The following is an 18,313-nucleotide window of genomic DNA, read 5'->3' as shown; positions in this document are numbered from 1 at the left end:
TAAACACAATAATTAATAGATTTCTGCAAGTCATCAGTATTCTGCCCTAATTTAGGTAGCCTGCAATCATGGGTTCTGTGCCAGCAGAGGAACATTAAAATAAATACATTTTCCCTTCCCTCCTGTCCTGTTTAATTTGAGCATATTGCCCACCGCCTCCGCCATCCACCCTTTCATCTTGCCTTGTGTTTCATCGTGTTTACAAAGGAGCCTACCAGGTTTAATTTAAGATACCATGATTATTAATTAACGTGCTAGTTGTCTCAGCAAGTGGCCCCGAAAATGAAGAGCAGATTTAGCCTTTGATCGTGGCTTTTGTTTGATGTGCAACGTCTTTTTTGAGCCAGAGACCACAAAGGTTTGCATTTTGAACAGAGGGCCAAACAGAGCAGAAAATGTGTGTTTAGCAAAGGTTTCTGTCGCTTTAGAAGACAGTGCATTGAATTGCATTCATATCCTGGAGACGTATCCTCCCCCCAACCCTAATCACTACATGCATAACCCCTTACCCCTAATCTTCCTTAATCTTAAAGGAAAGATTCATGATTTTTCAAGTGTGTCTTCAAGCAGTAGTCAGTTGCCCATATGAACATTGTAATCACTCCTCCTGTTCATACTGACCATTAGAAGATCCTCTCTAAATGTGCTAACAATGTAAGTGATGAGCAACAAAATCCACAGCCTCCATCTTTGCCAAAATGTATTTAAAAGTGGCACCAAAAAGCCAAACTTTAAAAGATTTTGACTTGATAGACTTTGAACTTGGATGGCTGAAACTTCATATAAGCGCTGTGGATTGTGTCTCCCATCATTTAAATTAAAGAAGAAGAAAGAAGAAAAAAAACTGATTAGTTCAGAAATGATCAACCAATGAGGGAGCAGATGAAAACATATATAGAATCTTACATTGTGTGATTTTGTAGGTTAAGAGGGCAGTTACCATGTTCATGAATATTAACTGAACTAGTGCTCTTCTGCAGTAACAATCAGTGTGAATTATTTACTTGAGAGTCATTTCCAATTTTAATTGCTGATATGGAAACTTGTAGAGGCAGTACACAAGCATTTCTTTTAAGATTGTAGCTTGCTGAGGTAGAGAACAAAATATTTTTTTAAAAGAACATAGTGTAACTGCGACATTCCCTTGCAGTGTCAGACATGTATATCCTGTCCGCATTATGGAGTCGAGACAACAGGAAATTATGGTGTCAGTACTTTATTTGCCCCTGGAGGGGGTTTTATGAAAAAGGTTATCACTGAATCACAATTTGAGGCTTGTGTGAATCTCTTATATTCAAGATATAAAGACAAATTGCTCACAAATATGCTGTATCCAAAGCTCTTTGTAATATTTAATTACACTGCCCGAGCACAACATCCTCCTAAAATATTTTGGATTATTATATTGTCAAATTTAACAAAGATTTAAAGGAGGTGTGTTTCTTAATAAAGTCTTTTAAATTCTCCATACAAGTGTTTTATAATTTATAAAACCAAATATTTTTTTATTAAGGTGTCTACACTTATATGGAGTTAAAGGAGAACTTGCACAAGTTTCCATATGATCGTAAGTGGACATACTCTATGGAAGAATCGATTACATTTTGAGATTTGTATACCCTTTTAAAGAAAAGATTTTGGTATAAGATTTTACTTGCAACAATACAACACATTCCCCCATATTACTGCCTCAGTCCATGAGGAGGATATGTATAACAGTTCATTTTTGGCTGTTTTGAAGTTATTATCAAAAAAGGACTTCAAATGACTCACTGATATGTTAAAGAAGCTTTGAGAGGTTCTTGCTACACTTAAACATTTCAAATCAAACAGCATTAATGTTATAAACACATGTTGGGTGGAGGTTAACAGCTGGGCACTGTGGTAGCAGGAATGTGTTTAAATTGACACAAAACAAAACAAAAACAAAAGTTGTTAATCTTAATTCATTTAAATGTTTTAATATGTTTTTGGACAGCTGTGGAGGAATTTAAAGTGGTCATGTGATGCTTTGACTAAACACATCAAACAATACATGTTGATGGGATCAATTATACATCAAAATAAGTATATAAAATAAAATAATAAGAAATAATAAACCATGTTGAATGGTGATTGATTAGCTGAGTAAACTGAATCTTCTTGACACAATGTGTCAGTTAATGGTAAGCTACTGGCCTAGTTGCTCCCTTTTTTATTTTGTGTACCTACTGCTGGCTGTAAACAGTGACATCATGGCCACACCATTAAATTCACACCATGCTTTCCAGAGAGATGATGTATTCTATCTGGCGCATGTTGGTAACTTCTCTATTAAACGGCGAGCCAATAAAACTGCAGAGGATGCAGCGCGCTTAACCAATAGCAGAGCTGCATTTATTCAGAGGGTTTGCGGTTGTTGTGTGTGTGTCTGGTGGAGCTCTGCAGCTGCGTAAAGCTAGACACAATCAACAGAGTCACACCGGAAGTAGGCTGATGCACTTAAACACCTGCTCCAATTTTGGCTGCTTTAAAAGTCTACTTACAGAAGTGTGTAACCGCTTCACTAATTTTTCCACTGAATCATGGTCCCATTTAATTCTACTTTGAGGATAAAGAAGGGTATACTTCTAGGCATGGCTACATTGTGATTGGCAGGTCACTACCATGGCGACAACATTGGTTAGATAACATAACCATGGTGTAACCCCAGATTGGTAGAGCACAGGTGTAGCCTTAGCCATCACTATTTCAGTGTGTTTTCAGTTCACGAAAGTTACTTGTAACATTTTGGTCGCCTAAAAAAGTCTTGTTCAGCATCTGGTTGTACTAAAAGACCCTCAAAGGAGTTGGATTTTCAGTTTGTTCCAATAATTACATTTTATTTTAATGATTTTAAGCCTGTTTTCCACAAGCAAAAAGTTAGCATTAACATTATCACAGTTAAACATAATCTGTAAATGTACCCTGCTAACCAACCTAGCAGCTAGTATTAGGGCCAGCTAATACTAGCTGGCAACGGAAAGAAACCTCAGGCAGGACCGGGCTATAGCCCTCCATAAAGGCCTCCATAATTAATTTATGTTCCAACCTCCTCTTCTTCATTTTTAGGCTTTTATTTTGAAAAAGCTACTTATTTGCATTTGCAGGACTTTATTTTATTTTATTTAGGGCCCGAGCACTGACCAGTCAGTGAGGGACCTATTGTTATTGCCAGGATTTTTCTCTTTTATTATGTTATTATGAAGATGACTCCACAGCGCCCCCTGGAAGATTTCAAAGTTTAAGCCCCGCCTTCCACATTGACATAGAAAAATGAAATCGACAAGGCCTATGTATTATGTCCAGACGCACAAAAAAGCCTCTTGGACCCATACCCTAAGTCCAACAGGAAGTCGGCCATCCAGGCTAAAATGTTCAATCTGGATGATTTTTATTATTATTATATTTTTACGCCTTTTTTGACAGCCTAAACATGCCCCAAAACTCACCAAAACTTGCAATCATGTACGATAAGGTAAAAAATTTGATATTTTAAGGATCGCGGAAATGGCCGACGCAAAATGGATTAATAGCGCCCCCTGGAAGATTTCAAAGTTTAAGCCCCGCCTTCCACATTGACATAGAGAAATGAAATCGATAACGCCTATGTATCATGTCCAGACGCACAAAAAAGCACAAAAGAGACATTAACCCCATCACACAATGTTCCATTGAAGCAGCAGGAGCAAAGACCTTTACATGGCTGCTGTCAATGCCCTGCGACTGTGACAAGCATTGACATTCCTGCGTATGAAGACCTCTACCTGCGCGCCCTCCGACTGCGCCACAGCCCGACGTGCATAGGATGTGCGAGGGCCCTTCGACACTGCTTGCAGTTTTAATTTTTAATTGCAGTTGCCTCGTTCTCTTCCTTCTCATTGTTGTTTCTGTCAATTTTCTTCTGACTAACCATCACTTGCACAGATGTCAAGCTTACCATTAAATCCCAATCAACCCAATCATGAGACTTAACTTTATTTTCAAGGGCCCCTGGGCACTTGCCTAGATCCATGGTAGATCCGGCCATGTTATGCACTAGTGGGTCATAAGTGATGATTGAGAGGGATTATTTTTGTAGGAGTCTATAAATCTTGCATAGTATATCTTTAAAAGTTCATTATAAAGAGATCTTTTAAATGAACAGGAGGAATGATTACAGCAATAGATATACATATCAATGTTCATTTGGACACCTCAGGTACAAATATCTATGACTGTGAATATGTCCTTCAAGTATTTTGTTTTCTTGTATCATTAATTGATTAATTTATGTAGGCTATATTTTTATACATGCGGTTATGATTGGGGCTGGGGAGTGGGGGGAGTCTGGTTTTTTTGAGTGCTGGTCACTGGCAGGGTCTCGTGTGTGAATTGGGGAGGGTGGGGTGGGTATATATTATGCTTACATGTGTCGTTTGATGATGAAATATTTTATGTGCTCATCAGGACATTGTATATTGTATTGATGATGAATTATTTTATGTGATTAATAGGATGATGATGAAATTTGATTATGTGCATAATTGGGTGCATTTACTTTTTTTTTTTAAATATAAATGTTTATTAATGTACACTGAACAAATACAGATAAACTAAACTAAAAACTAATCACTGCCAATCAGACGTGCTTTTATTTAGAAGGTCACAGCCGGAAGTGCGGTGTTAGATTAGGTACAGCTGGACGTGGATCACTTACTGACGTCTCTCTCCTCCCTCCCTCCCCTCACTTTCAATTCAGCCGAATCATAGCTATCTGACAGACAGGCACATGCGTCGTTTCACTAGACAGCAAACACCCGCAGTTTGGTGAAGCTCCAGAAAACACCAGAACATTAAGAGAGGAGTGCGTCTCATAACCAAAAAACAACAACAACAAAAAAGTAGCTAAACGAACTACTGCAGCGACCCTGAAAACACACAGAAATGGACGAAAAGGCGTTCACGAAAGAACTTGATCTGTGGATCGAGCAGCTCAACGAGTGCAAGCAGCTGACGGAGGGACAAGTGAAAAGTCTGTGTGAAAAGGTGAGATATGTATATTTTAATAATTTGACCCCCTTTTCAACCACGAGTTCCTGTCAGCGTCTTCCCTCTCTCCTCTCTCCTTACCGCCGCCTTCCACACATTCTTAAAATGGCGTCTATAGTGTACATTTCCCTGCGTGGTGCGTATATTTGTCATCATAACGAGGTGTTAGCCTCTTATTTATAGCACATGTGAATGGTTGTCTGTTAGAAATGTCTGGAAATGTTGAATTACGAGCTCATATGGGTTACTGAGCGGTGTTTTTCCCCCCAGCCACACTGAATTCAAGTCACATACCACATGTTACAGCCCTACTCTGTCAGTGTGTGAGTCTGACCTGTAGCATCTCTGTTAGTGCACTCAAGTTTAAAGACTTCACTGACAGCTTCATTTCCTCACATTAATTATATGTACGCAGTTAATTTAATTTAAGAAAAGCTAGCTATGTTTTGAGTCTTATCCTCAGGTCAGGTGCAGCTGTTTGAAGCCCTGGTAAAGATGGGTAAAAGTTGTGTTTGTCATCCTCTGTCAATGTGGTTGTTTTTTTTTTTTTTGCTTCATGATTTCATTATGCAGCATTTCCCAGAGGTAGCCAAGAAAGTTGCAGTTAACCTCTGACCCCCTGCCTTTCATGTAGCTTTTGATTTACTTCTCTAGTCAATAAATAGTGAGACTGTCCCATTTAACAGGCAATAAAGTAGTCAATTTTCAAACTTGAACATGACATCACGCTGTTTAATTGGTCCAAGGTACACATGGGTGACAAAAAAAAACAACATAAAATGTCTTGGTAGGGTGTTGAGCTGCCAGAATAGCATCAGTGCACATTGGCATTGATCCTTAAAGTCTCTGAACAGCATTTTTCCAAAAGATGTTTAACATGTCAGTCCAAATCTCCCTTAGGTGTTCAGTCAGGTTGAGATCCAGTGACTGCGAGGCCACAGCATGCTCATCAAACTATTCAGTGACCCCCCCATGACCTACGGATGAGAGCATTGTCATCCTGGAAGAGACCATGAACTCCCGTCAGGATAGAAATGTTTCATCGTAGGATAAAGATGATTGCACGGAACAACTGTGTATTGATTTGCAGTGACTCTTCCCTCTAAGGGGATAAGTAGACCCAAACCATGCCAGGAAAATGCCCCCCCCCAAACACACACACACACACACACACACACACACACACACACACACACACACACACACACACACACACACACACACACAGCCTAACAACAGCGATACCAGATCCCCCCGCTGTGTAGGGGTCAAGCATTCAGGTCTGTACCGTTCTCTCGGTGAACGCCACACATTCAGTCGCCCACTTGTCGATAATACTTGTGGTTATGACTCATCTGACCGTATCACTTTCCGCCACATCTCTGCAGACCGGTGCCTGGTGGGGTTTTTTTGCACTGCGCTGAACTCTCAAATGTGCATTCAGCATTGTAATGAAGGGTTTTTATGCACTGTCACCCTACTATAATATATCCCTCTCTATGTAATTGTCGACGGACAGTTCTTGCTGACGCGGTCTGAGCACGTCCTGCGTTGACTTTCTTGGTCAGCTGACAGGAGAGTTGCTGGTTCTGTTTTTCCTTACATATATCGCACTAATGCACGAGCATCACAGCAGTCTTTGTGACTGAAGCTGCTGCCGTCTGTGCCCCAACAATGAACTCTGTTTCAAAGTCACTTAGATCTTTTTTCCCCTCTTGTCATCTTGATACAAAATCAGAATGAGCTGGGCCTGCTTGGCATTTTAATGACACCACAGATCATGATTGGATGTTAATTGCTCATATAAACTCAAATATGTTGACACAGTGCAGCATATGGTGTCAGTGCAGCGTGTGTTTGACCTTTTAACTTCTCTTTTCTTGTTACAAAACCAGGAGCTTGATCTCATCCAGCTGTTAACCTATTGTAATTCATGCTAATAAGAATACATGAACAGTGTCTTCAGTAACCATGCAGCTTGCTTTTGCTGATAACAGGCCAACAGTTTCTGCATACTTCTCCGGTCTGAGCTTGAGCTTAACCCCAATCTCTCTTTGACATCTTTCCTGCTCAGACCGTTGCTTACTTCCAGCTGTAGAGGTCCGTACTTTAAAGGAAAATTTATCTCTTGGGCTCTTCTGGTATCCTGGTTCTCCTCAAATTCAAAATTTGCTTATAGCAGTCTCAAAATTTGGACGGATGTTTTTATTGCCGTTTGCCAGATCTGTGTTCATTCTATAGCGGGCGGGCTTGATCCCTCTCAGCTCTTAAAAGGACTGAGAGATGAGGCCCACGACCATGTTTGGAGTGCTGTTCACTGCAGTGTAAGGTCACGCTATTCTCAAGTGGCTCGTTAATCCCAGCATTTGTTTTCCTTTTTCGCTCTCCTCTGATACAGTCTGTTCCAGTAGCTTGAACTGCATTATTCAACCCTGTGTTGTTTTTTTTTAACTGCAGGTCAAGATCCCAAAACGGGACGTGGGCCCTCTTCGTAGGACGGGAGGGTTCATGCTGTGGCACTCTTGTATCAGCTCAAAAAGTTAAACTAGCTTAGCTGTAGATATGTAATGTTATTTTCCAGATTTATACATTTTTTGTCATCTTTTAGTCTTTTAGGTAGTAAGGAGAAGGAGGATGTCAATTTTTATTCTTGTTTTGACTTAACAGGTTTTTTCCCTGCTGATATGATTTTAGAAGTACCTCTGCATCTCTACATCTGTCTTGCAAAGCTAGACAATCAAGAAGACAGATTTGTAGACCCTGCGAGCAGTTGTGACAGAAATCAGCAGAAAAATGAACACAATGCAGAAGGAGCATGTAGACTGTAAAAAATAATGTTTCTCTTTCCTGTTGCTCTCCACCGTTTCCTCCCTAATGCAGCAAAGATGCCATAAAAGCAGTCGAGAGGAAAAAGGAAAGCTACGGTTTCCTCGCCCTGAGGCTTTATCACTGTCACAGCTCATAAGAACTCAACAGCTCCCAAACTACTGTCTACCTGCGTCTATCCATCCCTCTGCGGCTCGTGTGTTGATATATTCAGCAGAATGCACCTACACAACATCCTCCCCGATTTAAAAATAGCAGAGGATGTGATTGATTGCGAGTTGCATCACTAAAACTATCAAAGCCTTTGTTGCTAAGGGGATCAAAGTGTGTGACTCAGGATAATAGTGTTTCATTCTGACTCAGAGGGCGGCCGTCTCTGTTTTGGGATGTACGGGGGTGTGGAGGAATGAGATGAGAGGTGTAATCCGTCCTCACTTCCTTGTCATTTCTGCTTTCTGACCGTCTCCGAACTGGCTGAACATACCAAAGTTTCAGTGTGGTGTGTAATATAATGTAGGGAGGAGGAAATAGCTATAAGCTTATAAGATGTTTTTTTTTTGTATCCCATTTCTCAAGGCTGTAGATGTGTTTTCTAAAATTATGTTTGTTTTACAGAGTACTAAGGTCATCTGTTTGATCGTTTCTTAGTATTTAATCTAGTCTCCAGGATTAAATTAGATGATTGCAGACGATGCTTTGCTCACTGGAAATTGATTTTTATACACAAAGCAAATGTAATTAAACCCTTTACACATGCTTCAGACACAGAGAGAGACACATATCCTTTCCATGACGTTCTTTTATTTTTTCGCTGTTCAAAAATAAACCATTTGAGAATTACATAACCAGTCAGACAATGTTTTTTTGCCCTTACTTTTTAAGCCCTGTGTTGTTAACATCTTTGCTCTTTTATTCCCTTATGAGGCAGCGTTTGAGAAATTTAGGCTTGATTTAATTTATTTGTCTTTGTCTTGACTTGGTAAACAATCCTGAAGTGGAGATTGTGATTCACACACTTTATTTATAAAGGGAAGTAAATGATACAGCTGTGTAAATGGTAAATGTTTGGTAAAAGATGGGTTTTTTGTCAAACATTAGTATGACATCATGTAAAGTGTGTCAGACTGATGTAATGATGTAATGATGTTGCTCCACTTTATGAAACTGAAGACCTCTGTGTGACTTCTGTCACTGTTAGTCAGGGCAAATGTAGCTTTATTTGCCAACTGATGTCACTGTGTTACTCATAAAAGTGAATTAGTCAGAAGCACTGTTGAAAAGAATTGTGTATATTTGGTTACAGTGATGCTAAATAAGTAGAAGTCCCTTAAAAGTGTTACAATAATATCATTTAAAAATGAGACAAATGGGAATCAAAAACAGTATTGAAGTATGCATAACAGTAACCTTTGAACACTGAAGCCTAAATGACTGATGCTGACATGCGGTCGTTAAAGTCATCTCAGCAAAATTCACAGTCGTACAAAAGCTGACGTAGACCTTGTCCACACCTGACATAAACATGTGTCTCAGAAGACCACTTGTGATCGGATCTCGCTTCCTCTTCAGTAATACACACTTACATCATTTCTGACCCTCACACTGAGATGAAATGAAATGAGCTCACATAAAATAGGTAGATAACATAAATAAACATAGTCTCTACTGTGTATTTTGTCATTTATGGTTGCAATGGGGTTTCTCTCCTCTCCTCTGCTCTGTTTCACTGGAGCAGAGCAGAGGAGAGACAGACAGCGACAAATACACCTGTTACGTTACTGTAAGCGCAATAAAAGCTTTGCAAGTAAAGAGCCAATAAGAGTAATTTATTAATGTAATCAGCATAGAGAGGAGAGGCTTTTAAACAACTATGTTATTGTCAATAACTGTCAGTCATCAGTGAGCCAACGCTGTTTTAACTTGTTATAATTTTAATGCGACGCCGTTGGCACGTAAACGAGTACATACTTTGGCCTACGTAGAAGCCATCATTCTCACACCTGTACTTAAGAGCTTCCCACTTGTGATCTGATCACCCAAGACACATTTTAATGGCAGGTGAGAACATGGCCAAAGGTAACAGTCTGCCGTCATTTTGCTGCTGTTTTCCTCACCAATTATAATGCTGCTGTCAGTGAAATGTTTGATTTTTAATTACCATAAACATCTTGCGTGATGTCACCCCTCGTGTTTGTTGTTTTACTTTGTTGTGAAGCTTAGTTTGGCCTAAGTTGTATCTAGAAGAACCTTTGGCCATGTTTAACTCTCTTTTAATGGGATTATATTGCGGCAGTCGGGAAAATGCTGACTTCACGTCTCAGCACTCGGCTAAGCAGTTTGTTGACTGTGTGGCTTTCTGCTGTCCCGGGGCGTAGCTGTAATCTGGGCCGAGGAATCCCTCCCTTTAGCCTCTCTGGGGCATTTCTGCCATAGGTGTGGTCTGTACTTTGGGGCGAGGTGATTACGTAACCGCTGGCGTCATCTTTTTTTTGCACTGGTACAAGCTGTGATCTGCCGTCTCATGGATAAACAGCTCTCTCACTCATACACACACAATTTGCAGTCATCACTAAATCCAAGCTTAAAACAGGAGTCATGAAAAAGTTATCCTGGTACCCAAAACAGCAGGTCACATGTTAGAACTTAATCCTGTTTGATACGGAGTTGTTTTCGGTCATTTTTTTGTTGGTTTATATTGTTACATGACTGTTATATTGTACGTACAACTGTAGGGTTTCTGACTAAAGACTAAAAGAGGTTAAAAACTGGATAACATTAAAATCTGTGATTTAATACCGCACATATAACACGTCTGTTGTAAATGTGCTAGATTAACAAGTGCACATTAACCTAGTTCTAATCACTTGAGCCAATGTAGGACACAGAGGCGATATCTGATGTGTCATCAACATATTACTCATACAGTTCACTGAAAGGCTGCAGAGCTGTAGGATACATACTATGTCACGCATTGACATAGTAAAGGATGCACGAATGAATAGATAGAAGGAATAACATTTAAAGTTGTTTTTTTGATTGGGTAGTTCTACTTATGTTTAGACCAAGTGTCTGGTATATTATTACAAGGGCTCTAAATTTAGACTAAAATGAGATCAGACAGAAGTTTCTGTGTATAAACTTGTTTGAAACAGGAGAGAAACTGCGTAGTTAGCTTCATCAGTGATTCATGGCTGACATGAAACAAAACTGAAAACACTGCAGCTTTCGAACAGGCAAGATGCCAACAAAAACATTTAATTGGAATCCCAATTAAAATGACTATGGTAATTATATCTGAGTGTTATGTCCCTCTAGAAGTACTTTGTGTTCGTAGCCTGATCTAGAGGCTTTGATTTAATCTACTCTGTAGTCCCAACAGTTATCGCATATAAAATACAAAAAATATAGAATACAAGAAATATACATAATGCATGCAGTATTTTTGAGATTAGGAAAATTAACCAACAAAAAATACATGTGCAGGAGGAGCCAATGAAACCCATAAGAGCTTGTTGGCTGGCCCTCCTATGACCTAACACTGTTTAAAACTACTGTGCCTTTTAAAAACTTTTATTCACTGCACACATTTGATCATTTCATTTCTACCCAGTCATACAGCACTCAATGAAACAGAAAAATGCCACTAAAGGAAATAAAATGTGGACTCAGAACAGCAAACGTCTAGCAGGATCACAGACAGACTGACTGACCTGGCCCACTTCAAATGGCTGTTTGTTTGTTTGTTTATTTCACTCATCTCATCATGATTTTTTTCCACTCAGAGTAATTAGTGAGGTTGTGAAAATATATCACAGCTCCTCTTTAATACAGGCATCTAGACTATTCTCTCTCAGGCTTAACGATTCAATTGCTTTAGAGTCAGAGGCTCTGGTCAATCTGTCATCCCAGAGCTCAGTAATTCAAAGGCCTCCTGCCACATGGTAGTATGGGCACGTGGAGAGTGTCTGTGTGTAATATAGGTCAGCATTGTGCAGCGCTGCAGTCCTGGTCTGTCCTGGTCACTGTGGGCCTGTCTTTCTTTCTCTGTACCATTTGTCGGGGGTGATGGGTCAACTTTAGCTACTATGTCAGCATCAATTCTCTCTTTCTCTCTCACCCTGATTTCATTTATTATTTTAAAAGGATGAAAATATGGAGTGGGGGGGCTACTCAAAATGCACCATCATCATCACCATCAGACATTTAGAAAACCAAACCGGGAGTTGCTTTCAAAGAGTCATGTGATAACAATCTTATGAAACACACACATAACCGACCCCCAGCTAGCAAGCGGATGCGTAATGACCTTTTCACTGGAATCACATCTCAAGAATCACTTAAAAAGGGGCTGGTGTATGCATCCCCCCCGCTTCCCCTCCTTATTTCCATTGTCCATCTCGCTGTCATTTTACAGACGCCTCACTCCATCTCTCATCCCGATCCACATCTCTCTCTCTCGCGTCTCGATGCGTCGGACGTGTCTCGTGGTCATTCGTCTCAGAGAGTTTTACTCTCAGCTTCAGGATTTCTTTGCTCCAAAGCTCCTTAAAATGGCTCATCCAGCTGACCGACCCCCTTAGTCAGCGCTAGTCTGCCAAGCCAGACTGACTCCAGGAATAGGCCTTGTTGTGGGTCTCCAGATTTAGTATTGGTACTGTTTTAAGCTTTCTTCTATTTTTAGTTTTATTATAATCTGGCATCTAGTGGTAAAGATATTAATATCAGGCACCTGCTTAGTGAAAATTAGTAGCAGAACGTAGCTTAAAATAGTAAAATTACCATATATGTCCCCTTACGTCAAATAAGAGTTATCACTAAGTTATTTTTTTCCTGCAACAGCTGACGTGCAAAAAGAAAATCCTTGGTATATTTTGATTGTGTGTGTGTGTGTGTGTGTGTGTGTGTGTGTGTGTGTGTGTGTGTGTGTGTGTGTGTGTGTGTGTGTGTGTGTGTGTGTGTGTGTGTGTGTGTGTGTGTGTGTGTGTGTGTGTGTGTGTGTGTGTGTGTGTGTGTGTGTGTGTTGTTTGCAGTGAATCAGCAGACAGCAGCATTCAAGTGTTTCCTCTAGCAACACTAGCTGCAGGCAACATACTGAGTCACACACTGGTGCAGCAATTTTTAAACTACGCCACGATGAATTCTGGTTAGAACGAGCTGCGTCCAAGAAAAATATTTTTGATAGTTCCATTTTCGGGTGCAGTTGCTCACTGTCTCTTAACCATAGCTGAGTCCTCTTAAAATAATAATCTGAGTAAACCAAGACCAACGACCTTTTTCCTCTCTGTTCTCGGCTTTCGGAGCGTCACACTAATTGATTTTTAGGAACTGCTGCAGTGAAGGCAGAGCTGTCTTTTCCAAGTGTTGCAAGGCAGGCCCAAAGGAAACTGGAGATACACACACCCACACATATACACAGGCGTAGGGGCTTATTTCCTTGGAGAGATTATGCTGGTGATGTTGGGAGTTGTGTTGTAATCACTGCGTAGCATCTCGATGCAGACCCCCACTGGAGACTGATGTGGAAATTGTGCAGCGAGGTCGGCAGGAAATTGTCCGTTCCTGAAATAAAGATGGAGAACAAATAATGACATAGAAAATGACAGTGCACAGAGCATGTGATTACACTGCAGGATTACATGGATTTTCCTGCATGGAAATAACAAAACACAGCGCAAAATATATACAGTGGTTACTCGAGTTCCTTGATCTCTAAATATACAGAAATATTACAGGATTTGTTTGGATTTTCTTGACTTTTGAGATCGTTTTAAGCCTCTTTGGGTTTTTCATTTGCATCATTTGCAGTTTTTGTATGTCTTATTTCATTATTTTCAATCCATGAAAATGTGTTTGTTTTTTTTTCTCTGCAGGCAAAGGAAATCCTGACAAAGGAGTCAAACGTCCAGGAGGTGAGATGTCCAGTGACAGTGTGTGGCGATGTGCATGGGCAGTTCCACGACCTCATGGAGTTATTCAAGATAGGAGGAAAATCTCCAGACACAAACTACCTGTTCATGGGAGACTACGTGGACAGAGGGTACTACTCTGTAGAAACCGTCACTTTACTAGTTGCACTTAAGGTAAGTTCAGTTTGCCGCATTACCGAGTCCTCACACATTTGACTGAAATTAACTTTTTGGAAAAACAGTTAACATGCATCTCTGTTCTGTTCTGTGCTCGTGTTTCAGGTACGTTACCGGGAGCGCATCACAATCCTCAGAGGGAACCACGAGAGCAGACAGATCACACAAGTGTATGGCTTCTATGACGAGTGCCTAAGGAAATATGGTAACGCCAACGTGTGGAAGTTCTTCACAGACCTGTTCGATTACCTCCCCCTCACTGCCTTGGTAGACTCTCAGGTGAGAATACACGTGGGTTGGTTTCACAGATATGATATATATGGACTGAGAAGTACAGGACTTTGTTATATAGAGTTTAATGTTGCTCAGCGGAAGTTGTATATAAAACTGTTTAAGAAAAAGAAATGTGTGATGGATACAGAAGTTGATGATCAGAGACAAGTTCTTGTATGTTCTGTTAATAGTCAAACATTCCTCTCTTCCTTCCAGATTTTCTGTCTTCATGGAGGCCTGTCACCGTCCATAGATACATTGGATCACATCAGAGCATTGGACCGTTTGCAGGAAGTGCCACATGAGGTAAAGATAATACGAAATTGTGTCTTTAATTTCCAAAAAAGCTGGAAAGTCAAAATTAAGAACAAGCGTTAACCTGCCCATCTCTCTCGTCCTCTGCAGGGTCCCATGTGTGACCTGCTGTGGTCAGACCCCGACGATCGCGGTGGCTGGGGCATCTCCCCCCGAGGAGCTGGCTATACTTTCGGTCAGGACATTTCAGAGACTTTCAACCACGCCAACCGCCTCACATTGGTGTCACGTGCCCACCAGCTGGTTATGGAGGTATGTGCCTGTATACTTCATTGTCAAATTATTGGCTGCTGAGGATTGACTGTTCACATTGTCTAATCGATTTCAAAAGCCACCATGCATGTTTGTAATTTTAACAGGCAGATATGAATTTTAGTAGAGTACAGCTACAGTAAATTATTACTTACTTCCCTGGTGTTTATTCATTAAAGATGCTGAAGTGAATAAAGATGAAAGTAGAATCAAAAACATAATTTCTCCCGAAGATCTCTGCTGCAAAAAACAGTAAAACAAGCAGTTATATCACCAGCCAGTTCAAGAACATGTTTAGTTTTGTATTATCCTGAATTATACATCTCCAGTGAATAATGCATCTATTTTTTTCCAAGGGTTATAACTGGTGCCATGAGAGGAATGTGGTTACAATATTTAGTGCTCCAAACTACTGCTACCGCTGTGGCAACCAGGCAGCTATCATGGAACTAGACGACACCCTCCAATACTCGTTGTAAGTACAGCCAAAATTGAAAACTGGAGCTGACACATGTAATTCAGTTGATGTCTAAAATCTAAAAGAAGCTTTTCATGATTGTCGAGTAGTTTGTTTTTCAAATGATACAGAGCACCAGTCTTGTAAAACTCAAATTATGTGCAAAAAATTGTAACTTTAATGGATTTTCGTACTTTTTTTATTCCTCCTTCCACCAGCTTGCAGTTTGATCCTGCGCCTCGCAGAGGGGAGCCTCATGTCACTCGCCGCACCCCAGACTACTTCCTGTAAACTCTGACCTTTGACCATTGTACAGTCAAGTCCAGTATTGCCATGATATATGACCTTCAACCGAAAACAACATGAACGAGGAAGGGGAGGGTAGGAGCCATGGGGGCGGGGGCTACACAGCAGTGCACATTGTATATTCACACAAAGACCTATTTAAGCATTTAGCAGAAACAAAGTCTGTGTGTTGATGGATGGACCAAAAGGTGTGTGCCATAATCATTACAATATTCATTGCTGAGGACATGTATTGAAAATCTCTCCCGACAGTGATGTTAAAAAAAATCTCTACCTGTACCTGTGTAGCTGGACTGATGGCACAGAGGTCCAAGATGAAAGTTTGCTACTTCAAATGTGGCGGATTGAATCCCACATGCCATGGCTTATGTCTAGGAGATCTGAACATGATCTGTTTGCACTTTTGTAAATCTAAAGAAATGTAACATATGTCAAAAGATGAAAAGATTTCACACTACAGATGCTTTTTTTTTTTTCTTTTTGATTTTTAAAAAAATTACAAATAAAGCCCCCCCATCAGGCAGGTTTTACACAAGGTTTCTTTTTCCTGTGTAACTTTGTCCTGTAACTCTTATGCAGTCACCCAGCTTGGTGTATATGATCGACAGATGATGGAGTGTTCATCCACATCAACTCACTAACTCCCTCTGAACTGCAGAGTCTGTATTAACCAAACCATTTGAATAATAAAGATGAAGGTGGCTCCTTGATGTGACTACTGTTTTCTTGTTTTATAATACTGAGAAACGATGTCCTGAAGTGACCCGGTGTTATGGTCTAGCTTACAAGATCCCCGTGGGTTTAGCCAATTGGAGGTCTGCCATCTCACCAACCAGCGAGTAGCTCAGCCATCTGGACCGCAGGTTGGCTGGCAGTGCAACGTTTAAGGATTTAGTTCAGGATGTGTGTTTCAGAGAGGTCTATACACTGATGAACTTCTTGGAGAGTGTCACTGTCATGTCCGATAACAAGATGGCTGAGAACATCGAAAATGTAAAGAAACGATATCCAGAAAACCTGAGAAATGCATGTCTATCATGTACCAATGCCAGCATTTACTGTCTTGCATTTTGCCTTTAATGTTGGTGTGAGCACAATAATATTTTATTATTGAAGTATAATTATTAAAGACCAGATGTCTTTTGAAAGGAGATAAATAATGCTAATCTGTCAAACCAGAACAAAGATACACATTTACACTGTCAAATTCATTTTTCACATTTCTTAAATCCTCCTGTGATCTATGAGGTTTCTGTAGTTTTTGCCAGGGAACAGTTGCTTTCATGTGCCAGCAGAAATGTAGGAATAAGTGAAACATAAATAAACAAAAAGACATTAACACCGAAGGCTCAGTTTTCAAGATGTGTGAAATTATCAAGAGCACAAAAAATAGTATGATTGGCATTTCTTTGGTGACAGATAATATTACTTTATGTGTGTTCCTATTGTGTCATTTACCACATATAAGTTGTGCCCAATGAGCATTTTCTCTGTCATTCATTTGGTCACTGAGCAAATCTAAAAGAAAATAACAATCACAGAAAAAACAACAAAATGTTTGTATTATATCATTTATGAAAATAGAAGCAGTGATGCAACGTTTAGAAATAGATTAAGTGATATTTATGAACTCTAATCTCAGGAATGAACATTTTCGAGGAGCATCTGAAAGCATCATTGAATCAGCTCCAATGGGTCTGTTATGAGGAGAAAGCGCCACTCTGTGGTATCTTAAATTATTACAGTACACTACATTTAGATGTCACATTATACACATACAATAGGTGGACAACATAGATTAATATTACTTCATGTCAATATTACTTAATTGTGATTATTGTAGTGTTCTGCTTTCAGCTTTGTCACAAGCTAAAAGACTTCCGATGGTTCAAAATGCTGCAGCGGGAATCGTAACTAATATAAATTACATATATTAATTTATCCTATATCCTTATTTCATATCTCAATTCACTAAATGTTTTACATTGTAGGAGGAAGTGCATCTCTGTTGAAAAGTGACCACACATTCTGTTGTTAGGTGGTTGCCATGATTTTTTGTATGGTCCATTTTTGATTGTCAACTGTGGTCCCTGAGCCTGTACTTGGTTCAGATTTGTCTCTGCTTTCTATCTCTGACAGCAGAGAGATATTCTGCCAAATTCATAATCTCTTTTCAGGGCCACATAACACTCTGATCTACTTTATTTTTTTAAACTACCTGTAAATTTGCTTTTACTGATTTACTGCAATTTAGCCAATAAAATGAAACGTTATCTTCTAGCACCATAAAGGTTTCCAAAATAATATTAGATATTTATCAATTTAGCAGCTGATAAAGATACACATATTATTTCAAGAGAAAAGTAAAATGAAAACAAACTCTGGAATTACACTTCATATAAAGATTTTAAACAGAAAAGCATAACTTCATTGTTCGTAAGGCCTTTGGATTAGAGGAAAATCAAATTGAGTAAATGTACTGTTTGACGTAAAGTCAATCAAATTATAAGGTTAAAAGTTATCTTCTAGTATTACAAACAGTAGACCAACATGTTTCCAAAATAATAATATTAAATATTCATCAATATGGCAGCTGATAAAGATACACACATCATTTCAAAAAGGGCGCAGTACCCACCTCCTCTCCCCTCCCCCTCCCTCCTCCAGCATCTTTAGTTTTTAAACAGAAAAACATTCATTCAGTGTTTTTAAGGCCTTTGGACCAGAGAAAAATCTAATTGAGTCAATGTAC

At 39.6% G+C, this 18,313-nt stretch overlaps 1 protein-coding gene across 1 annotated transcript; it reads left to right on the top strand.

The window, feature by feature from the left end:
* The first annotated feature begins 4,784 nt into the window (after positions 1-4,784).
* ppp2cab (protein phosphatase 2 catalytic subunit alpha b) lies at positions 4,785-15,612 on the top strand. The gene is made up of 7 exons (XM_062432640.1): positions 4,785-5,046; positions 13,746-13,955; positions 14,064-14,237; positions 14,448-14,537; positions 14,637-14,798; positions 15,155-15,273; positions 15,474-15,612. Exons 1-7 carry the CDS (start codon positions 4,945-4,947, stop codon positions 15,544-15,546), a joined length of 930 nt encoding a protein of 309 aa, XP_062288624.1. The 5' UTR covers positions 4,785-4,944; the 3' UTR covers positions 15,547-15,612.
* Positions 15,613-18,313: the final 2,701 nt, after the last annotated feature.

This window comes from Scomber scombrus, chromosome 14 (assembly GCF_963691925.1).
Source record: "Scomber scombrus chromosome 14, fScoSco1.1, whole genome shotgun sequence".
In the NCBI taxonomy this organism is placed as follows: Eukaryota; Metazoa; Chordata; class Actinopteri; order Scombriformes; family Scombridae; genus Scomber; species Scomber scombrus.
Note: the sequence above shows the minus strand (reverse complement) of the source record. Positions and strands in the feature narration are given on the sequence as shown.

Bases quoted from the DNA above. Each gene is read 5' to 3' on its own strand.
- ppp2cab (XM_062432640.1), top strand. From the start codon at position 4,945: ATGGACGAAAAGGCGTTCACGAAAGAACTTGATCTGTGGATCGAGCAG. The intron at 5,047-13,745 runs GTGAGATATGTA...TTTTCTCTGCAG, and splicing joins TGAAAAGTCTGTGTGAAAAG to GCAAAGGAAATCCTGACAAA. The intron at 14,538-14,636 runs GTAAAGATAATA...CGTCCTCTGCAG, and splicing joins TGCAGGAAGTGCCACATGAG to GGTCCCATGTGTGACCTGCT.